This window comes from Xenopus laevis, chromosome 6S, assembly GCF_017654675.1.
Source record: "Xenopus laevis strain J_2021 chromosome 6S, Xenopus_laevis_v10.1, whole genome shotgun sequence".
Classification (NCBI taxonomy): Eukaryota; Metazoa; Chordata; class Amphibia; order Anura; family Pipidae; genus Xenopus; species Xenopus laevis.
This window is the reverse complement of record NC_054382.1, coordinates 59,616,018-59,635,375: the sequence shown is the minus strand read 5'-3', so window position 1 is coordinate 59,635,375 and position 19,358 is coordinate 59,616,018. Positions and strand designations below refer to the sequence as shown.

Sequence of the window (19,358 nt, the reverse complement as noted above, 5' to 3'; positions counted from 1 at the left end):
AGGTTGCATTGTATGTGTGGGCTACCCAAGGTCTTTTTAGAGCCAGTAGCCTTTGGCCCACTAAGTGGGTCTCTTGTAACATAAGAATGTGTGGATTAAAACGCTTAACATAATCAAACACCAGTGCACGTTTGAACCTTGTATTTAATCCCCTGACATTCCAGGACATGATATTAAGTGATTCCATTAGCCGTCTTGCTGAAATAGGAGACCCATAAAGGGTCTATTAGATATGGAATTATTGTACCTGCTTTGGGGGGTGGGTGTGGGGTTAGGGGAGGGTCTGAAGTTAAACTATTAACAGTCCCTTTAACTTTCCCTACCTGCCATCTAACTTGACAGGTCTCTGATCCCTTAACTAATTCTTTATGCCCCTTTTAATACAGCTCAAGACCTTATTTGCCCTTGATGCTGCTGACTGGCATTGCTTGCTACAGCCAAGTATATCATCTACACGGACTCCAGTCCTTTTCAATAATGGATTTGCCTAGTGCAGTCCCATTAAGGGTATAAGTGGCTTGGATACTTTTACATCCCAGGTGCATGACTTTACATTTATCAACATTGAATCTCATTTGCCACTTAGCTGCCCAGATTGCCAGTTTGTCAAGATTTTGTTGCAAAGATGCCGCATCCTGGATGGAATTAATTAGGCTGGATAGTTGTGTGTCATCTGCAAACACTGATATGTTACTTACAACACCCACCCCTAAGTCATTAATGAAGAAGTTAAATAAAAGTGGACCCAATACAGAGCCCTGAGGGCCCCACTAAGAACCTTACTCCAAGTAGAGAATGTACCATTAACAACCACCCTCTGTATCCAATCCTGTAGCCAGTTTCCTATCTATGTGCAAACGACTTCATTAAGCCCAACAGACCTTCGTTTAGAAAGCAGTCGTTTGTGGGGCACAGTATCCCACTGGTGGCTAATAAAAGGGCAACCAAGTTTGGGAGTTTTACTTTGAAAGCAGCAAGTAAGTTGCAATATATGGACAAACAATCCCTGTTTTGTTTAAAGGGTGTCATCTTTAGTAGCTTAAGACACAAAATGTTTCAATGTCCTAAATATATCGATAAAGGGTTGAGTGCAGAGGACCTCTTGTATTTGTCTAGTGGGATAGTTAGTTGAGGCTGGTTTGTTTCATACATTTCATTTCTTTGCAGGAATCTATGGGGCGGGATGTTTAATAACAGAAGGTTGCCGTGGGGAAGGAGGAATCCTTATCAACAGTGAAGGTGAAAGGTTCATGGAAAGATATGCCCCTGTAGCAAAGGACTTGGCTTCACGAGATGTGGTTTCCCGTTCTATGACTATAGAAATGCGAGAAGGAAGGTACCAATAATCAATATTGATTTTTCTTCTAAAAACATAATGGTTACAACTTTGTTTTGTAACCAAGTATTGTTCTGATATTTTTATACCAAATATTTTTGCTTACATGACAGAGGCTGTGGGAAGGACAAAGACCATGTTTATCTTCAGCTTCACCACCTTCCACCCAGTCAGCTGTCATCCCGACTCCCAGGAATTTCTGAGACAGCAATGATATTTGCAGGTGTTGATGTAACAAAGGAACCCATTCCTGTCCTGCCAACAGTTCATTATAACATGGGGGGTATCCCCACCAATTACAAAGGGCAGGTAAAGTGAATGGAAAAATATTTTAAAAAATTTAGTCTTAAATTTGTGTCTCTTCTGGAGAACTTCTGCGTCTTTGGTATAGGACACAGTACCGGCATGTCTGATTGACATGCTAGTACATTTAAAGGGGTTTTTTATCTTTAAATTAACTTTTTGTATGATATTCTGAGACAATTTGCAATTGGTTTTTATTTTTTATTATTTGTGGTTTTTGAGTTTAGTTTTTTTTATTCAGCAGCTCTCCAGTTTGCAATTTCGTTCAATCTGGTTGCTAGGCATAACAACCAGGCATTGATTTGAATGAGAAACTGTAATATGAATAGCAGAGGCCTGAATAGAAATAAAAGTAATAAGTAGCATTATCAATACATTTGTAGCTTTACAGAACATTTGTTTTGTAGATGGGGTCATTTCAAAGTGGGAAAGAGTCAGAAGAAAAGGGCAAATAAACAAAACTATAAAGAATAATATATATATATATATATATATATATATATATATATATATATATATATATATATATATATATATATATATATAAAGTTGGGCACATCTCCCCCATTGTGTATATATACTGCATATATCCATATATCCCCTCTGTTTGCCAGCACTGTCACATTTTCCTTTTGACAGTGACTTTATTTCTGCAAACGGCACACATGCTATGTAAAGTTCATGCACATCATGAACTTTGATAAAAAGCTCTGCTTGGGTTGTAATGGCTAAGCTGAGCTCAAGAGAGAAAGATAGGAGAAAAAATAGCAGGTATCTACAGCAAAGTTTCTATGGCAACCAGAAATGTCATCTATTCATTGGTCGCTAGACTGGACTGTGTTCACTTTGTAATCTAAGATGAGAATGTCCACTGCCTTAGCTTGGAACAGCCAAAAAATATTCCTGAGGGAGGGGGTCAAGTGGGTTAGAGGCGGAGAAGGAATTCTGAGTGATTATTAAGTGGATGCTTCAGCCTTCTTATGGGTAGAAGAAGAAGAAGAAAATCAAGCTTGATAAAAGGTTGCAAGGCCTGAAACGTTGCTGTGATGCCCCTATGCACAATTAAAGGCTTTTAAGAAACAAGAAAAATACGATGGTGCTGTCTCAAATTTCTTCTACCCATGATGATTCTAATGGAAAGTGGCCATTGAAGTGACGTGCACTGCCTTGATTGAATCCGACAATCGTTGTGCTGACTACTTTCTACTATACATTGCTTCAGCCTTATGCCAGAGTGACAGGTGTTCATATTCAAGGTATCATAAATGGTGTTCTGTTTTTCTGTATTGATTAAAGCAGAGCTAATCCCCAAATATGTATAACAATTTAGTTAGGGATGCTCAATAAAAGGTTAGCTGCATATGGCCCGAACCTGACCTTTTTTTGTCTTAGTACAAAGTTCATAGAAAACAGAGCACCAAAGAGGCCGATGTTGGTGACTGGTAGCCACAAAACACGTTAAGCGAGCAGCCTACGAATGTCGTAGGCATTCATTTGTCATTTTGTAAAGATTTTTTAATACATTTTACCTTTTAATGGACCAACATCGGCCTCATTGGTGCTCTGTTTTCTATGAACTTTGTACTGAACTGGACTGTGTGGGATTGCAGTGTTTGTGCAGCACATTGGAGCTGTGCCCGGACCGGTAAGTGCTCCCACTTATACTTTTTGCTAGACTTTTCTTTGTCTTGCTGCATATGCATAATATGCACATGAAGCACTAGGAGATTATTTTTTTTCAGATGGGCAATTACCATGAGACTCTGTGCAGGGCAAATTGCACCATTTTGATACCAACCAACCTAAAAAATCTTGCATACAGAAAAAATGCATGCTATCACACAGTGCATCATTGCCCTTCTAGATTAGCAGCTCTGGGTCTTTTTTCTGTAACTTAAACTTTTATTAAGAAAAATGAATATAGGAAAAATGTGCTTCTGAAAGTCATTTTGTCAAGTCACTTCTATTAGTTAGTGACAAAGGATATTTCTTTTTACACTTTGGTTTCACAGTATTTTTTATCCACCCATAATATCACCCTATTCATGCGGCTAGGTTCTGATGGTATACATACTCAAGTACTCAATACTTTCTATATTCTCCCTTGAGGTTCAATTAGAAATTTACCCATCTCTGGGCCTAGCTCTGGCTTGCAAATAAGATCAAGTATATTTGTAACATAGTTGACCCTGGGACACTCATGCCTTTTGTGGCTCTTCGTGAAAAATATAACCTTCCTTTTAACATGTTTTTTAAAGATATATACAACTGAAACACTGCTTTGCTGCTCAATTTTGCAGTGCATACATTGACACATCACCTAAAAGATCTAAAGGTATGATTTACCAGATGGACCTTCTTAAACCCCTCTGCGGTTACTATTCTTTCTCTAGACCAGTTTGGCAGTGCATACACTGACACATCAGCTAAAAGAACTGAAGCTATACTTCACCAGACTGATTTTAAACCCCTCTACAGTTTTTACTATTCTTTCTCTAAGCCAAATTCAGATACCCTTGGGACCAGGGATTTTTTTGAATAAGGGTTCTTATAATAGTATAATGGTATAATAGCTAAATATTCAGTGATATGAGGTTTCTTCCAGGTGATTACCCATGTAAATGGTGAAGATAGAGTGGTGCCAGGGCTTTATGCTTGTGGAGAGGCTGCATCTGCTTCAGTACATGGAGCCAACAGATTGGGCGCAAACTCTCTTCTGGATCTGGTGGTCTTTGGTCGTGCATGTGCTCTTAGCATTGCAGAGGAGTGCAAGCCTGGTAAGTATAAGAATCATAATTGATATGGTGAATTATATGAGGTGCAGCTAATTATCCTGTACAATTGATTCACATGGTAGCAGCATGTCTTGTATGTTTTGTAACCATGTAAACATGATGTTTCATGCAAGTTATTCCTTTTTGTTGCTTTTAGTATTATCTACACCATTTGAATACTAAAATTATTTCTTATGGTAGTTCTGTGTAGCTTGTTTTATACAATGGCTAGACAGAGGGCTTTCAGTTGGACAGCCATGTCGACTAAAGACACACATCTGCATTTCACAGCTCACTATATTGATGTATTGACTAGGTCACCCCTAGATAGCACTTCTTCTATCTTTTAGCTAGAGGGTCTTGTTTGTAAAGCTGGAAAGTAGCTTCATGCAATTTGTCTCTTCCAGAATGCTCTATAAATACCTGTAATAGAGGTAGGAATGAATGTGTTGTATAAAATAATATGCCCCAATAGTGGAGTCAAAGTTCACTTTAAGTTTGCATATCGGAAAAATGCTCTAATACTTTTTGGTTTCAGAAGAATGAACTTTGATTTCCCTGTTGCATATTTTTTTTTTTTTTTGTTACCTGTTATTTATACAGCGCCAGCACACTTTACAGAGATATAATGGAGCTTACAGTCAGAGGTCCTTATCACATTTACACAGTAGGGGCGATTTTGTCAGGAGCCAATTTACCTGCTTTTATGTGTTGAAGGAAACCAGAGTTCAATTCCATGCTGGAATTAACAAATGACCCCATCACTGCAAGGCAGAAGTATTTTGGGCCTAGTTTCATGCTGAGGTAGAATGTATCGTAAATCTGACCCAGAGTGTCCATTAACTGCTCCTATGCCACATTTTCTGAGCCCACTACTGCCCCTGCCCATCATAGCGGTTCCTTTTGATACAATGGATGTGGGTTTAATTGGGCATTGATGACATCAACTAGACAGCGCCAGTATATTCTGGTAGTACTGGATTAAGCCACTATTTAGGAAGTGGGATTAATTTAACACCTGGCAAATTTGCACCTGGTTACCAGTAACCTACAGAAACCACATCTAGGATTGCAGAACTCCCATTCTGTAGTAGTAAAACCGCCTTTATTTTGACACATAGCACAGACATAGCAACTTTTCAGATCTTACTGATCCTTTCTCAGCTGATATATCATTTGATACACCCAAAGCTTCCTTCTATATTGTATACAACATTGTCCTGTACTGGTAATTATAGAATTATATTTATAGTAGTAAAAATCCATATCACATGATTCCACCAAAAGTCATGGCACATCCCTTTTACTTGAATAATTTGTAATGAAACTGCTTACTTGACTCTGTTGCTCCACTAGATTTTGGTGGCCACTAAAGAATAAAAGTAGAAGTTAAAACCAGAACCAAAAATATATCTATTTGCCTACTTTTATATTCCTTATTTAAACCCCTGGGCATTAAAGTCCTTGGTCATTTTATCCAAACTGCTTTACATTTAAATAGCTTTTTAATCCTACCTACACCACTCCTGGCTTTAGGCTCCTGTTGTAAAACCTGAAAACTTAACTCAAGGTGGCCATATACGTAGAGATCAAGGTGGGCGATATCGGGCAGATCCGATTGTGTGCCACAGGGCCCAACGATCAGATCATAATGCTGCCAATATAGGCAGTCGGATCGCGACGCCGCATCTACGAACAGATGCGGCCACGATCCAACTGAATTTTTTTTATCCTGCCCGATTGACATCTGGCCGACTTTAGGCCAGATATCAATCAGGGAATCCCGTCGGAGGGCCACATGCACATAGCGATAAGCTGCCGGCTCGGTCTGTCCGCAGCTTTTATCGGCCCATGTATGGCCAGCTTAAAGGGGTTGTTCACCTTCCAAACACTTTTTTCAATTCAGTTGTTTTTAGATTTTTCTGAGAAATAAAGACTTTTTTTCAAATACTTTCCATTTATTTTTTACTGTTTTTCCAAAATCTAAATCTGGTGTTTGAGTCTGTCAGTTAAGTAATTCAGGTGGAAATTCTAAACTGTTACAATTTTGCAACATTTAGTTGATACATTTCTCAGCAGCATCTCTGGTGTATTAGCAACTATTGTATCAATTCTAACAGCTGCCTGTAATGAAACCCAGAGATTCTGCTCAGCAGGGACAAAGATAACAAATATATCAAGTAAATGTATCAATTTATAACCGTATACAGGGTCGGTGACCCCTGCTCCCAGAGCTGCTAGATAAGGTAAAAAATGACACTTTATAGTACAATATTAGAAAAAACGGTCACAAGAGGAAAATAGAAAGTCATTGAAAAAAGCTATTTCTGGTGATCTATCTGAAACGAACTAGTTGTTTTGAAGGTGAACCACCCCTTTAAGTCACTGTGTGGCCTGCATCAACTAAATGGCATCGGCTTTGTCTGACATTCCTCCTTATGTCTAATTTGTGGTCTATCTTTTAAAGGGGAACTAAAGTCTAAATAGAATAATGTAGAAATGCTGTATTTTGTATACTAAAGATAAACATGAACTTACTGCACCAGAAGCCTAATTTAAATGATTTATTTGTGAAACATAAAATGTTAAACATATTTGCAAGATCAAGAGGGAGGCTAAGCTGAGCGATCGTCATAAATTATCAAAACAGCACAAATCAAATAATATCTGCCATAGAAGCGGATACAGCAAGATTGATTAATAATCAGAATATGCAGATTGCACTGGGTCTGCAGATACAAATCTCTACACAATCGCTGGCTGCTTTATAGGGAAGCAAACAAAGCTGCTTGAGGTCAGGGAAGCAAGGTGGGGGGGAATCTATGAAAGCCAAGTAATCAAATTATCCAGAATGTGGCACTTCAACATTGCTTAATATAATAATTTCCTAGTGGTGCTCAAGCTTTTGCTTTGAACTGTAGTTGCAGATTCTATTAACCAATTATGTTTCTGAACATGAAGTTAGTGCTGAAACCTTGTCAGTGCTCATGGCCTCCAACACAATATATGCAAAATAATCCCTTTATTTGCTTTTAAAGCATGAAATTCAGATAGCATTAATTCATAGCTTTATTAATTTAAAACACTGTGAGTGAGACAGTAAGCTGTAAATGATTGATTGCCTCTGTGACAGCCTTGGGGCATGACAACGAATGATGTAGCAAACTTACCAGTTTTATCAATTCATGAATAACAAGTTAAATGCATCAGTCATAAATATGTTATGTCTATTAATGGGATTTGGGATTTTTATTTTTAGGTGAAGCGTTGCCATCAATTAAGGAAAATGCAGGAGAGGAATCCGTTGCAAATCTGGACAAATTACGCTTTGCTAATGGAAGCACTAGAACTTCAGAACTTAGACTCAACATGCAGAAGGTAGGTTTACGTTGAAGGTACTTGTTGCTATTCACAAAGCATTCTAAGAAACAGTTGGAAGTACTAACTCTTGCACTTCCAGTGAGAAGAAACTAGTTGTGAGGTTGAGTGTATTTCATGAGGGAAGGATAGGTGTATAGATGAGTAAGGTAAAAGTAACTTCCCATATTGCACAATGCACGTTAATTGCCTACCATAATATTCGCTAGATGCCTGGACAATGTACCACATGTAACCATTTATCTGTATCTGCAGAATCTGAGTGCTTGAAAATATAGTGCTTTCCGGATAATGGATCCCATACCTGTACAAAAAAAAGAGAGATAACAGACAGATGAGCGATAAAATACTGTTTTGCCCTCAGGCTACAAAATGTATTACTAGAAACAGTGCTTGGTCCAGGTGAAGACCTTGAGTGGCCATTTCTGGTTGTTTTTTGTCATGAAGGATCCCTTGTGTCTATCTTCAAAGGCTCTTCCCTCTTCAACAAAATCCTAAACTGAAATATTGGATCTCAAGTTATTGCATCCACTGATTAATCGAAAGCTTTCAGTTTTGGTGTGGATCTCAGTGGGATTTACTCTCCCTTCCTTGGCAAGGTAGCCAAGACGGGTAAAGCCACCCAGCTCTTTTTTGCTATTACCATTGTACTTTTGGCCACATAAATCTGCAAGTCCTCCCCAGTTATGGACCTAAACTTTGTTAAAGCCATAGAAATGTTTCTCTTTTAGCTGAAGTTTCCCTGGTGTTCATAGAAGAACCAAGAAAATGTTCCAAACAAGAGGATTTCTTAGGCTTGAAAGTCATTTGGAAAAAATCACTTCTTTTTCATATTCATTTTAAGAATGAATTGTACAAACAGTTAAATTGTCTCGTTTGGCATTACTTTGAGGATATTGTATATTTTTTTTTTAGCGTCGTAGAAGAGTGATTCACTACAGAATTATAAGGCGCAATGCTTACACTAGACAAGATGCTCTTTTGCTTATGCTATGTTTATGGCAGCCATAGTCTATCATTCTTTCAGCAACTGCATATGTGAAATGTAATTAATTTAAAAGGGCACTATGACAAAAGGAAAATGTAATGTAACTTTCATAGGTAAATAAGAGACATTCGAAGAATAATTAATCAAGAATTCTATGCTTCTGTTTCTGAAATCAAGTTACTCACCCTCTCTGCACCTGTTTCTTCTTGCAAGGTGTCAGATTTTGATTGAAAATTTGATACAGGGTCATCGCCAGTAAAGGTGATTAACTCACCCACTGTATGAAATTCTTTCATAACTTGTTCTTCATAAATCATCTCTAAATTGCCAGTACTTTACCACAGACTTACATGTTTCCCCGCTTTCTTTTCTAGACCATGCAGACTCATGCTGCAGTTTTCCGAACAGGTTCTGTGTTGAAGGAAGGTTGTGAAAAACTGAGTGTCATCAATTCTGCAATGGATGACTTAAAGACATTTGATAGAGGTAACCAAATGTATATTTGGTATTGAAAAACTGCATTCAAAGCAGTTGTATTTTTTTAAACTGAAAAGATTCCTTCCTGACTCCTGATGCTGCTAGTCTGACAGATTTCTTGGATCACTTATTTCCTTCATGCTGCATAATAGACCTGATGTAATTGGGGACTTTTACTGCAGGGTGTTCACATAATCTGTCTGACAGGCCTGGAAGAGTGCATACCTAACAAAAGGTTACATTCTAAGGGTTCTAGCCTTGTTCTCATGTATAGTTTGGTTAATACTGCAACATGTGCAAAATGAGTTCAAATATTGTGTAAATGGGCAATAGTTTCCTTTCATCTTATACCAGTGGTTGACCCCTCCTGCAGTTAACTAGTTTTCATCTGCTTGTAGTTCACTGTTCAATTCATCAAAGTTGTTGAGCTGAGGTCATGGCTGTATTCAGTTCTGCATTCCGTTCTTCCATTCCAGATTTATAACTCTATAGAGGACACATTTCTGCTTCTCTGCAATACATTTACTAACCTTTAGAGCACTCCAGCTAAAGCAATGCTTACGTGCAGAGACGTCAAACTCAGAAGTGAGACTTCAGACTGAGGACATAAGATTTTAGAATGGGTGTTGACATACCTCTGGCAATATAGTATGTGCAGATTCTTTTGACCATAGAAAGTATAATGATAAATACAAATGTTTTCAGTAGGCATTACTATTACAGAGTAAAGTATATTATATTTTCTTCTAATATACCTTAAAGGAGAATTCAACCCCCCCCCACTAATAAAAATCCCTACCCTACATAGTCCTCTGCTCCCCCTCCCCCCACACAGGTGATAACACCTGTAAGTGCCTCTAATCCTTTATTTACCTCTCATTGCAGAGTCAGCACAGAGGAGCTCACAGTCGCCATCATATGGCTATGTAGATTAGGGGTTTTTATTCATTTTTTTTTTTTTTTTAAATCAAAATTCATGTATTGTATTTTGTCTATTGTACATTTTGCTTATTGTACAAATAATTTAAGATTAACGTACAAAAAATATACGATGACAGAAAAAGATGAACATAACATATGCTAAATGTAACATACTTATTTATGATTTTTCTATAAAGGTATTGTTTGGAACACTGATGTAGTGGAGACACTAGAGCTACAAAACTTAATGCTATGTGCACTGCAAACAATTAATAGTGCTGAGGCACGCAAAGAAAGTCGTGGTGCCCATGCAAGAGAAGATTACAAGGTAGGAGTATATACTTTGAGATGGGAAACATTTACTGGATGGGACATATATAGAATATTTCTTTAAATCTCCTTTGTCATATAGGCAATAATAATATAATAAATAATGCAGAATAATTACCACATACTACTGAATGAATAAGCAAATCATATTTTATTTTCACCAAAAATTATAAAATGCCTCAATATAGCCTACACAGTATTTTCCTGATTTATTCAATTTGCATGCTGTTGTATAGAGAGAAGCGCTCAGCCATGGTCTTGGGGGCTAATGTACAGAATAGGTGTTTCCCATATTTGCTGAAATGTAATCTGTTTATGAATAGTAATAAGATTACATTTCATTCGTGCATACCACTCCACACCCTCAAAAGCACAATGAAAATTATTAATTTTGTTTAGATTGTGGGTAGTAATTAACAAATCTGTCCCATTTTGCTTCACAAAAAGGTAGTGAAACGCATTACGCAGTTTTTTTCATTCAACTGCAACTTTTTCTTTACACAATACAGTGAAGTCAGTGGGCTTTTATTCATGCAATCTATACCTGGTGAGAAATTTTGCTCTGCACTAATTGTGGGTATTTCAAATCTTATGTTTTTACATAAGTGTAATTTTAAAATCTCAGATTGTCCTTAAATAAGAACTGTCCTAGGTAAAAGAAAAGCTTCCCATGGAAATATCCCTAAAATGAAAGTATGCAAAATGATGGGAAAGCTCATAGTAATGGCCAGTACAAATATATATATTTTGCTATTTCTTGAGCTAAATAGAGCTAAAAGGTAAATTGAAGCTACTCCATGTTTGGTCCTCGTAAGGTAGATAATTAGATTACCAGTGTGTAGATAATCTCCCTGCATAATGGATTTCTGTTAACATAACAGAGTAAAGGTATCATCTAACTCGCAAGGACCAAAAATGGTTGCTCTGTTTAACTCTTAATAAATTAGATTTTATTCACAATTCGAATGGTGTTATTTATGAAAAAATTCGAAACATTGAATGGTGTTTATTTTTTTTTTGACGAGTGACATTTTTTGGAGTTGGAGTCTATTCTAAGGGGCGTAGTTTTCTAAGCTTTCTAAGTTTTCTAAGCTTTCTAAGTTTTCTAAACTTATCAAAAATAATTGGCTCATCACTACTATTAAGATCTTCAAATAGTTCAAGGGACCTCTGTCATTGACTTCTATATGAACTCGGCAGGTTTTAGGTGGAGAATAGTCTATTTAGAACTGTTTCCAGGGTCAAGATGTGCTAAATCTCACATCCAAATTCGAGTTTGTGGTTTTAAATTCTACTGAGTTTTGACCAAAAAAGAAAGATTTCAAAATTTGAAAAACTTTTCATTGAACTTGAATGTGGGGTAAGGGGAGGTATACTGTCCCTTATAATGCAAATAAAACACAAAATCTGTTTGCTCTTTTAAAAAATCAGATTTCAGTGCACTATTTCAGGTGCACTGTTGACTGGTGCATATTTGTAAAAACATGTTTTCACATGACAGAATCCCTTTAAGTTCATACAGAAATATGTGTACACCCTTAAAAACCAACATTTAAGCACAAGCAAAACATTGCAATGTAAGGTGTCCAGTGTATTGATGAGCATATAGATCATCCATTAACGAGACTGAATAAGCTTCTCAGTAAGTGGATGGCTCAGCCTTAAAATGGATGGTTCCTCAGGGCAAAACTTTCACAGTCAACACTTTTAGAAAAAGGGGCTTTTGCTGTAAGGACAACAAGGGACCTCCAAAACCACCTGTGAGCTGCATTCAATACCAAACATTTTTATTATGATAATGGTGTAAGGTCTAGACTGCAGACATTTTACCATTCTTGGGTCTTTACATAGCAGTGCAGATTTTTTCTGAATGGGTTTTTTTTTTTGAGGAAGTCCACCAGCTGCATATTTTGATTGAAGAGACCCTTCTCTCATTTGTACTGAAAACAGTAGGAATCCATTGCTTGAGCTTTAGCCTTGAAAATGGCAAACTCACAAGGAATATAGATTCCTTCCCAAGATTCCTGCTTTTGTTTTCTTGGAATACTTTATTTTGTTTTAATCCAGTCAGTACGCAAATATAATTGTGGTTACAAACAATATCTTATTTTCTGCTTATCTTTTTTTTGCAATGTTTCATAGACGAGGATTGATGAGTATGATTATTCAAAACCAATTCAAGGTCAACAGAAGAAAAGTTTTAGCGAGCACTGGAGGAAGCACACACTATCATATGTTGATAGTAAAGGAAAGGTATGTTGTGAACAATATGTATAAACAGTTTCTGGAATCTGTTGTTAGGTTTGCTTTTCTCTCTCCCCATTTTGTATCTTCTCAGCAAAGGCTGAGTTACATATAAATCATGCCAGGCCATTAGTATAGCCTCTTGTTAATGGATAGTACATTGCTGCACACTTTACATTTGAAAGCAGCCTGTGATGTATGTTTGTTCATTTTTAAGAATATTCTTTATTTTGTTGCCGGTGCCTCACACAAATACCCTTCCATAGGCTAATGTTGTTAATCACAAACTCCATCTGGTGCAGTCGCAGGGGAGGCAGTGAGACAATTCTCATCTGGCCGACATGGTCAAAATGATTACCACAATAGCCTGTATAAAGGGTTTTGCTGTCATTCACTTGAACAAGCAGAAATCGCATAGGTAAACAAACACAGAATGTGCTATTAGCCACTTTTTCTAGTTTCAATGTTCAGTCATAGTCTATTGTTTGTAGACCAGAAAATTACACATGATGAGTGCTTTATTTCTAAATCATTTGTGACTATTTTAGGGTTTGATAGAGAAATTAAAAACGTCGTATTTATCTCCCCAACATTTTCGTGCACACGTATCATTGTGCAGGGTTGCTATCATGGTAATTGCATAAACATAATTTTGAATATTGGCACAGGTAGTAGTGATTATAATGTTTATATTCACCCTAGATTTCTATTCACATGAATGTGCCATTAGTTTCTCAGCACCCAATACTAGTACTTGGAAAAGGTGTGCAGGCTGTTCACAACAAAGCAAAGGGTTATATATTGGTCTCCCTTTGCAAAGAGCAAACATAATGTTACTTCAATTTTCCTGTTAGTTCAATAAGTAATAAACTATACATTTTACATGATTAAAACAATAGGTAAAGGATATGTTCAGCACAAGGACAATCATTAAAGGGGCGGTGACCTTCAACTTTTAGTATGTTACAGAATGCCCTCTTCCTAGCTTAACTTTGTATTTGGTTTTCATTAATTATATTAGTTTTTAATTAATTTGCCTTCCTTCTGCTTTCAAATGGGGTTCACTGACCACTGCAGACAAAAACTATTGTTCTAGGGAGTTTTAGGCTAATACCATACAGGTGATGAAGTTGGCCTGCCTGCACCCAGAACCATTGTGTCTGCTTGGTGCCAATAGGACAGGAGGCTAATGCCCACACGGGATGATTCTCAGCCTGCCTATTTCAGCTTTTGTGTTTTTACTTATCTTTTAATGCAGACCCACTCCTATTCACAATTCCATCTCTCATGGTATGTGCAATAGGGCCTTGTTCTAACATTAGTAATTAAAGCCCATGGCAAAGAGAGGTACATTTTGTTCTGTTATGGATGTACTTTTTATATATAGATGTGGTGCTGCACACCTGATACATAGTGGCCAATGGCACTTCCATATGTTACTTAGATCACCTATTGGTATAACTTTAACTTTATTAAGTTTTTAAGGCATAAGTCCTTTTTCCCATTTAGTTACTTTTTCACTTCCCATGTTGAACAGCTCTATGCCATATAAGTCAGATTCTGCAATCTGTTTTTTAATATCTAGACTGGTGATCCCCAACCAGTGGCTTGTGAGCCGCATGTTGCTCACCATCCCCTTGGATGTTGCTCCAAGTGTCCCCAAATCAGATTCTTATTTTTCCTGGCTTTTTGGCAAGTTTTGGTTGAATAAAAACAAGATATACTGCCAAACAGAACCAAAATACCAAATAGCCAGTCACATCTTTTTTTGGCACCTCCAGGAACTTTTATGAAGGTTGTATTGCTTCCCAACAAATTTGACTGTGGCTCACGAGTAAGAAAGGTTGGGGACCCCTGTATTTTCAGTGTGTCTGTCCTGATTCTGTCTTAACACATCCGCTTTATCTTGTAAGACATAGAGCTGCTGAATATACAGTTGTGTTCAGAATAATAGCAGTGCAACATCACTAACCTGATCAATCACTGTTTTTGGTAGAAATTATATTTGTACATGACAAATTACTAGTAACAGTGTTCCCTCTAAGCTGTGCACTTTTGCATGCATACATAAATTGAGGCCAGCACACACAATAAATTGATGTGCACACATCAGATTCTAAAAAGTGTGCGCAAATGTAATTTTTTGTGCACACGGCCAAGATTAAGAGGGAACATTGACTAGTATGTGTAGTAGAGTAATGGAAAACCAACAGACTCAACAGTCATGACATGTATGCTGCTGATTCTGTGTAATTGAATCATTAATTGATCCAAATAATAGCAGTGTTCATAATAATATTAGCTTGTTCTAAATAGTGTTAAGTGAGTTCAATTAGTGATGTCCTTCATTCTGTGAAAAAACAGGTTTCATTTACGGGCCCTTATTTAAGGAAGGAAGGCAGCAAATGTTCTGCATGCTGGTTATAGTGCCTTTTCTCCGAAAATTTGAGTAAAATGGGTCATTTCAGACATTGTTTAGAAGAACAGAGTACTTTGATTAAAATGTTGATTTGGAGAGCAGAACACGTATAAACAAGTGTAGAAAATGATATGCTGCTCAGCTAAAATTATCTTAAATGCATTAAAATGGTAACCAAAACCTGAAACTCTCAGCCAATGATCAGCTCCAGGAAGATCAAAGAAGGTCTAAAGTTACCTGTGAGTAATTTTACAATTAGAAGAAGCCTATGTAAAGCCAAGCTATCAGCAAGAAGCCCTGGCAAAGTCCCATTGTTGATAAAGACGTGCCGAAAAGGTTACAATTTGCCAAAAAACACATTGACTGGCTTAAAGAGTAATGGTGCAACATTTTATTGACTGATGAAAGAAATATTTTTCTTTTTGGGTCTAAGGGCCTCAGACAATTTGTCAGACAACCCCCAAATACTGAATTCAAGCCACATTATACTATGAAGACATGGTGGCACAAGCATCATGGTATGGTGATGTTTCTCATACTGCCTATTTATCACATACCAGGGATCATGGATCAGTTTCAATACATCAAAATACTTGAAGAGGTCATGTTGCCTTATGCTGAAGAGGAAATGCCCTTGAAATGGGTGTTTCAACAAGACAATGACCCACAAAATTGATTTTATGGAGTGGCCAGCCCAGTCACCAGACCTTAATCCCATAGATAACTTGTGGGGTGACATCAAAAAAGCTGTTTGAGGCAACAGCAAGAAATGCAGAAGAATTGTGGAATGTAAAAGGTGTCAGAAGTTAGTCAACCTTATGCAACAGAGATGTGCAGCAGTTCTCAGAAACAGTGGTTATACAACTAAATATTATAAAACTAAATATTAGTTCAGTGATTCAAAGTAAAGCAAAATCTTGATACATGTTTCAGTTTATACTGTGAATGTTTGATTTTTTTAAAGAAGAATACAGACACTGCTATTTTTTGGAACAGCCAAATAATCCCTTTTCTTCACTTTCTGTAAAGGAATAACACAAATTTATCCATTTTCTTCATATTTTGATTTGAAATAGAATGTGCAGTGTTCCCAATGCATTTGCATTTATGGAGATAAAAGCTATTATAAGGAGTTTAAGCTTTATTCACTTTTTATACACACTATTATTCTGAACATGACTGTAGAACGACTCAACAGCCCTGTTTCACAAGATAAATAAATAAATGCAGAAAGCTTTATTTGTTAGTGATTTCAGTTGAAACACCGCTGTTTCTAATCTATGTTATTCACCTTGTTACAGGTTAGCTTGGAATACAGACCTGTAATCGATGCAACTTTAAATGAAGACTGTGCATCTGTCCCGCCGGCAATTCGTTCCTACTAAATTACTTTTAATCCATTTAATATGAAATCATTTATTTTGAACACAATCTTGCATTGCAGAAACTTTGATGCTGAGGAATCCAGTCAGTATTGGCATTAAAATGCATTCAATTCTGCAAAGTTTCTTTTTAATATTGTGGATTTTGCATGGCTATTGTACATTAGACACCTTGCTGATACAGATCTTTTGTTTGTGTCTATTGTAAATGTAAAAATAAATATGCACTTAAAAAATCTGCTGTCGCAAAACTGGAACAATAAACTTAAAACTCAGAAAAAGAATACCACTAATAAAACCATTATGACAATATGCAGACTTGCAGGATGTCTATTAGATACCAAAGATTTACAGGTAGGGGATCAATTATCCAAAATGCGCCAAATTACGGGAGGGCCATTGCACATAGACTACATTTTAATCAAATATTTCACATTTTTAGAAATGATTGCTTTTTTCTCTGTAATAATAAAACAGTGCCTTGTAACTGATCCCAACTAAGATATAATCAATGCTTATTGGAGGCAAAATAATCTTATTGGGTTTATTTAATGTTTAAATAATTTTTAAGTAGATTTAAGGTACGGAGATCCAAATAATGGAAAGTCCCCTTATCTGGAAAACCCCAGGTCCTTAGCATTCAGGATAATATGTCCCATACCTGTAATATGTGAGCTGAAACATATTTAGATAGCAGGTAAATAATTAACTATGTATAAAAGACATACAGAGCCTGTACATAGCCATACCCCCACAGTGAGAGGAAAATATATCCAAAATGCACCACTTTTATTTTCTAATGGATTGTTTGAAAATAGTGTGTGAAAAATACTTTCACTTTGAGGATGATCTCTTTTGGCAGAGGCCATGTACCTCAATGGTGGGGGGGGGGGGGTGTGTGTGTAATTTTTCAATGATTCAGGACAGGATATCTTCCTCACACTATATCCACAACACATTATGAAGGAAAAGACCTAGTGTAGCCTTAAAGGAAATCATCCATAAGGCAAACACCTATTGCCCCAAGGTAAATATGACACATTCATAGTAACAAGTTTAACCCTATCTATCTAAAAATATAACCTAAAGCTGGCCACAGACGCAAAGATCTGATCGTACGAATCAACGTACGATCGGACTTTCCCATCTCCCGACCAGCCACTAACCATAAAGATCAAAGTATGTCCGACAAAGCTAGTGACCTTCTCCCTCTGAAAATCGTACAATAGGCAATACATGCAGAGATATTACCCGCAGCCGACAGAAATTTTCTAACCTGTCCGAACGACCGATCTCCGCCAAACGAAAAATGTCGGGACTCTTCACACAGTCCGAATATTGTACGAATCCTCGATTCGTACGATTGGATCTTTGCGTCTATGGCCAGCTTTAGGGTAAAGGGAATACAGCAGACTCTCCACATGTGTTTTGTACACAGGCAGAGCAAAGAGGATGCACTATAATGCACTCCTTCTTATTGCTCCATTAACAGGGATGGTGTTTTTCCTGTGTGGAGCTACTCTGAGAGGATATTGGCATGGAAACGCAAATGCTTACATTTTCTCGTCAATATCCATTTAGTGTAGCTCCCCACAGGCCGACACCGTGCCTGTTTAATGGTGAATTATAGTGCATATGCTTGTGTACAAAATGTAGGGAGGAGGATCCACACGGTGTACCCTTGCCCTAACTGCTAGTTTATGCAGAGGAAGGCAAAACACTCTGTTTGAATCTTCCCCAATTTGCTTTAGGGAGGAGCAATTTTTTACTGTCTCCTGAATTGGCAATCTAACCAACAGAACTGGATTTGTGGCAAGGCCACAAAGGCCCGGGCCTATAGCGGCAAAATTTCAGGGACAGCATGCCACACACTTGCCATATTGGTAGAATCATATCAGGGATTGCTCCAGCTTTAAAAATCCCTGTATCTTCGTTATGGCTCCTATTTTTTAGGGAGAGGGTGATGGGACGCATGCACAGGTTGATCGTCAGTGGTCCTAGTGCATGTGCACGGCTGGTTAGATGCAATCACCAGCTGGGGGTGCGATCGCAGTCTGGCCTAAGGGTGCACTGATTTGAAATCTGACGCTGCTAACCAGGACTTTGTACTAAGCTATTTTAAGTAACCCTGTGATTTTAACCTTGCTAAATTGCCATTCAACCTTTTCTTGAAAAGCATTAGTATTATCTGGTTTCCTTATATAGTCATATCTCTCCTTAAAGGGATACTGTCATCAGAAAACATGTTTTTTTCAAAACGCATCAGTTAATGGTGCTACTCCAGCAGACTTCTGCACTGAAATCCATTTCTCAAAAGAGCAAACAGATTTTTTTTATATTAAATTTTGAAATCTGACATGGTGCTAGACATTTTGTCAATTTCCCAGCTGACCCTGGTCATGTGACTTGTGCCTGCACTTTAGGAGAGAAATGCTTTCTGGCTGGCTGCTGCTTTTCCCTTCTCAATGTAACTGAATGTGTCTCAGTGGGACATGGGTTTTTACTATTGAGTGTTGTTCTTAGATCTTATCTTGTGTTAGGGAGCTGCTATCTGGTTACCTTCCCATTGTTCTTTTGTTTGGCTGCTGGGGGGGGAGAAAGGGAGGGGGTGATATCACTCCAACTTGCAGTACAGCAGTAAAGAGTGATTGAAGTTTATCAGAGCACAAGTCACATGACTTGGGGCAGCTGGGAAATTGACAATATGTCTAGCCCCATGTCAGATTTCAAAATTGAATATAAAAAAATCTGTTCGCTCTTTTGAGAAATGGATTTCAGTGCAGAATTCTGCTGGAGCAGCACTATT

General features: G+C 37.5%; 1 protein-coding gene across 1 annotated transcript in view; it reads left to right on the top strand.

Moving 5' to 3' along the window:
• Window positions 1–16,862, top strand: part of sdha.S (succinate dehydrogenase complex subunit A, flavoprotein (Fp) S homeolog) — a 60,076-nt gene extending 43,214 nt beyond the window's left edge. Inside the window, 8 exon segments of the mRNA NM_001087301.1 lie at window positions 1,168–1,336; window positions 1,450–1,645; window positions 4,245–4,416; window positions 7,673–7,791; window positions 9,154–9,265; window positions 10,375–10,505; window positions 12,650–12,760; window positions 16,472–16,862. Coding sequence (NP_001080770.1) covers window positions 1,168–1,336; window positions 1,450–1,645; window positions 4,245–4,416; window positions 7,673–7,791; window positions 9,154–9,265; window positions 10,375–10,505; window positions 12,650–12,760; window positions 16,472–16,555 — 1,094 coding nt within the window. The 3' untranslated portion in view covers window positions 16,556–16,862.
• Window positions 16,863–19,358: the final 2,496 nt, after the last annotated feature.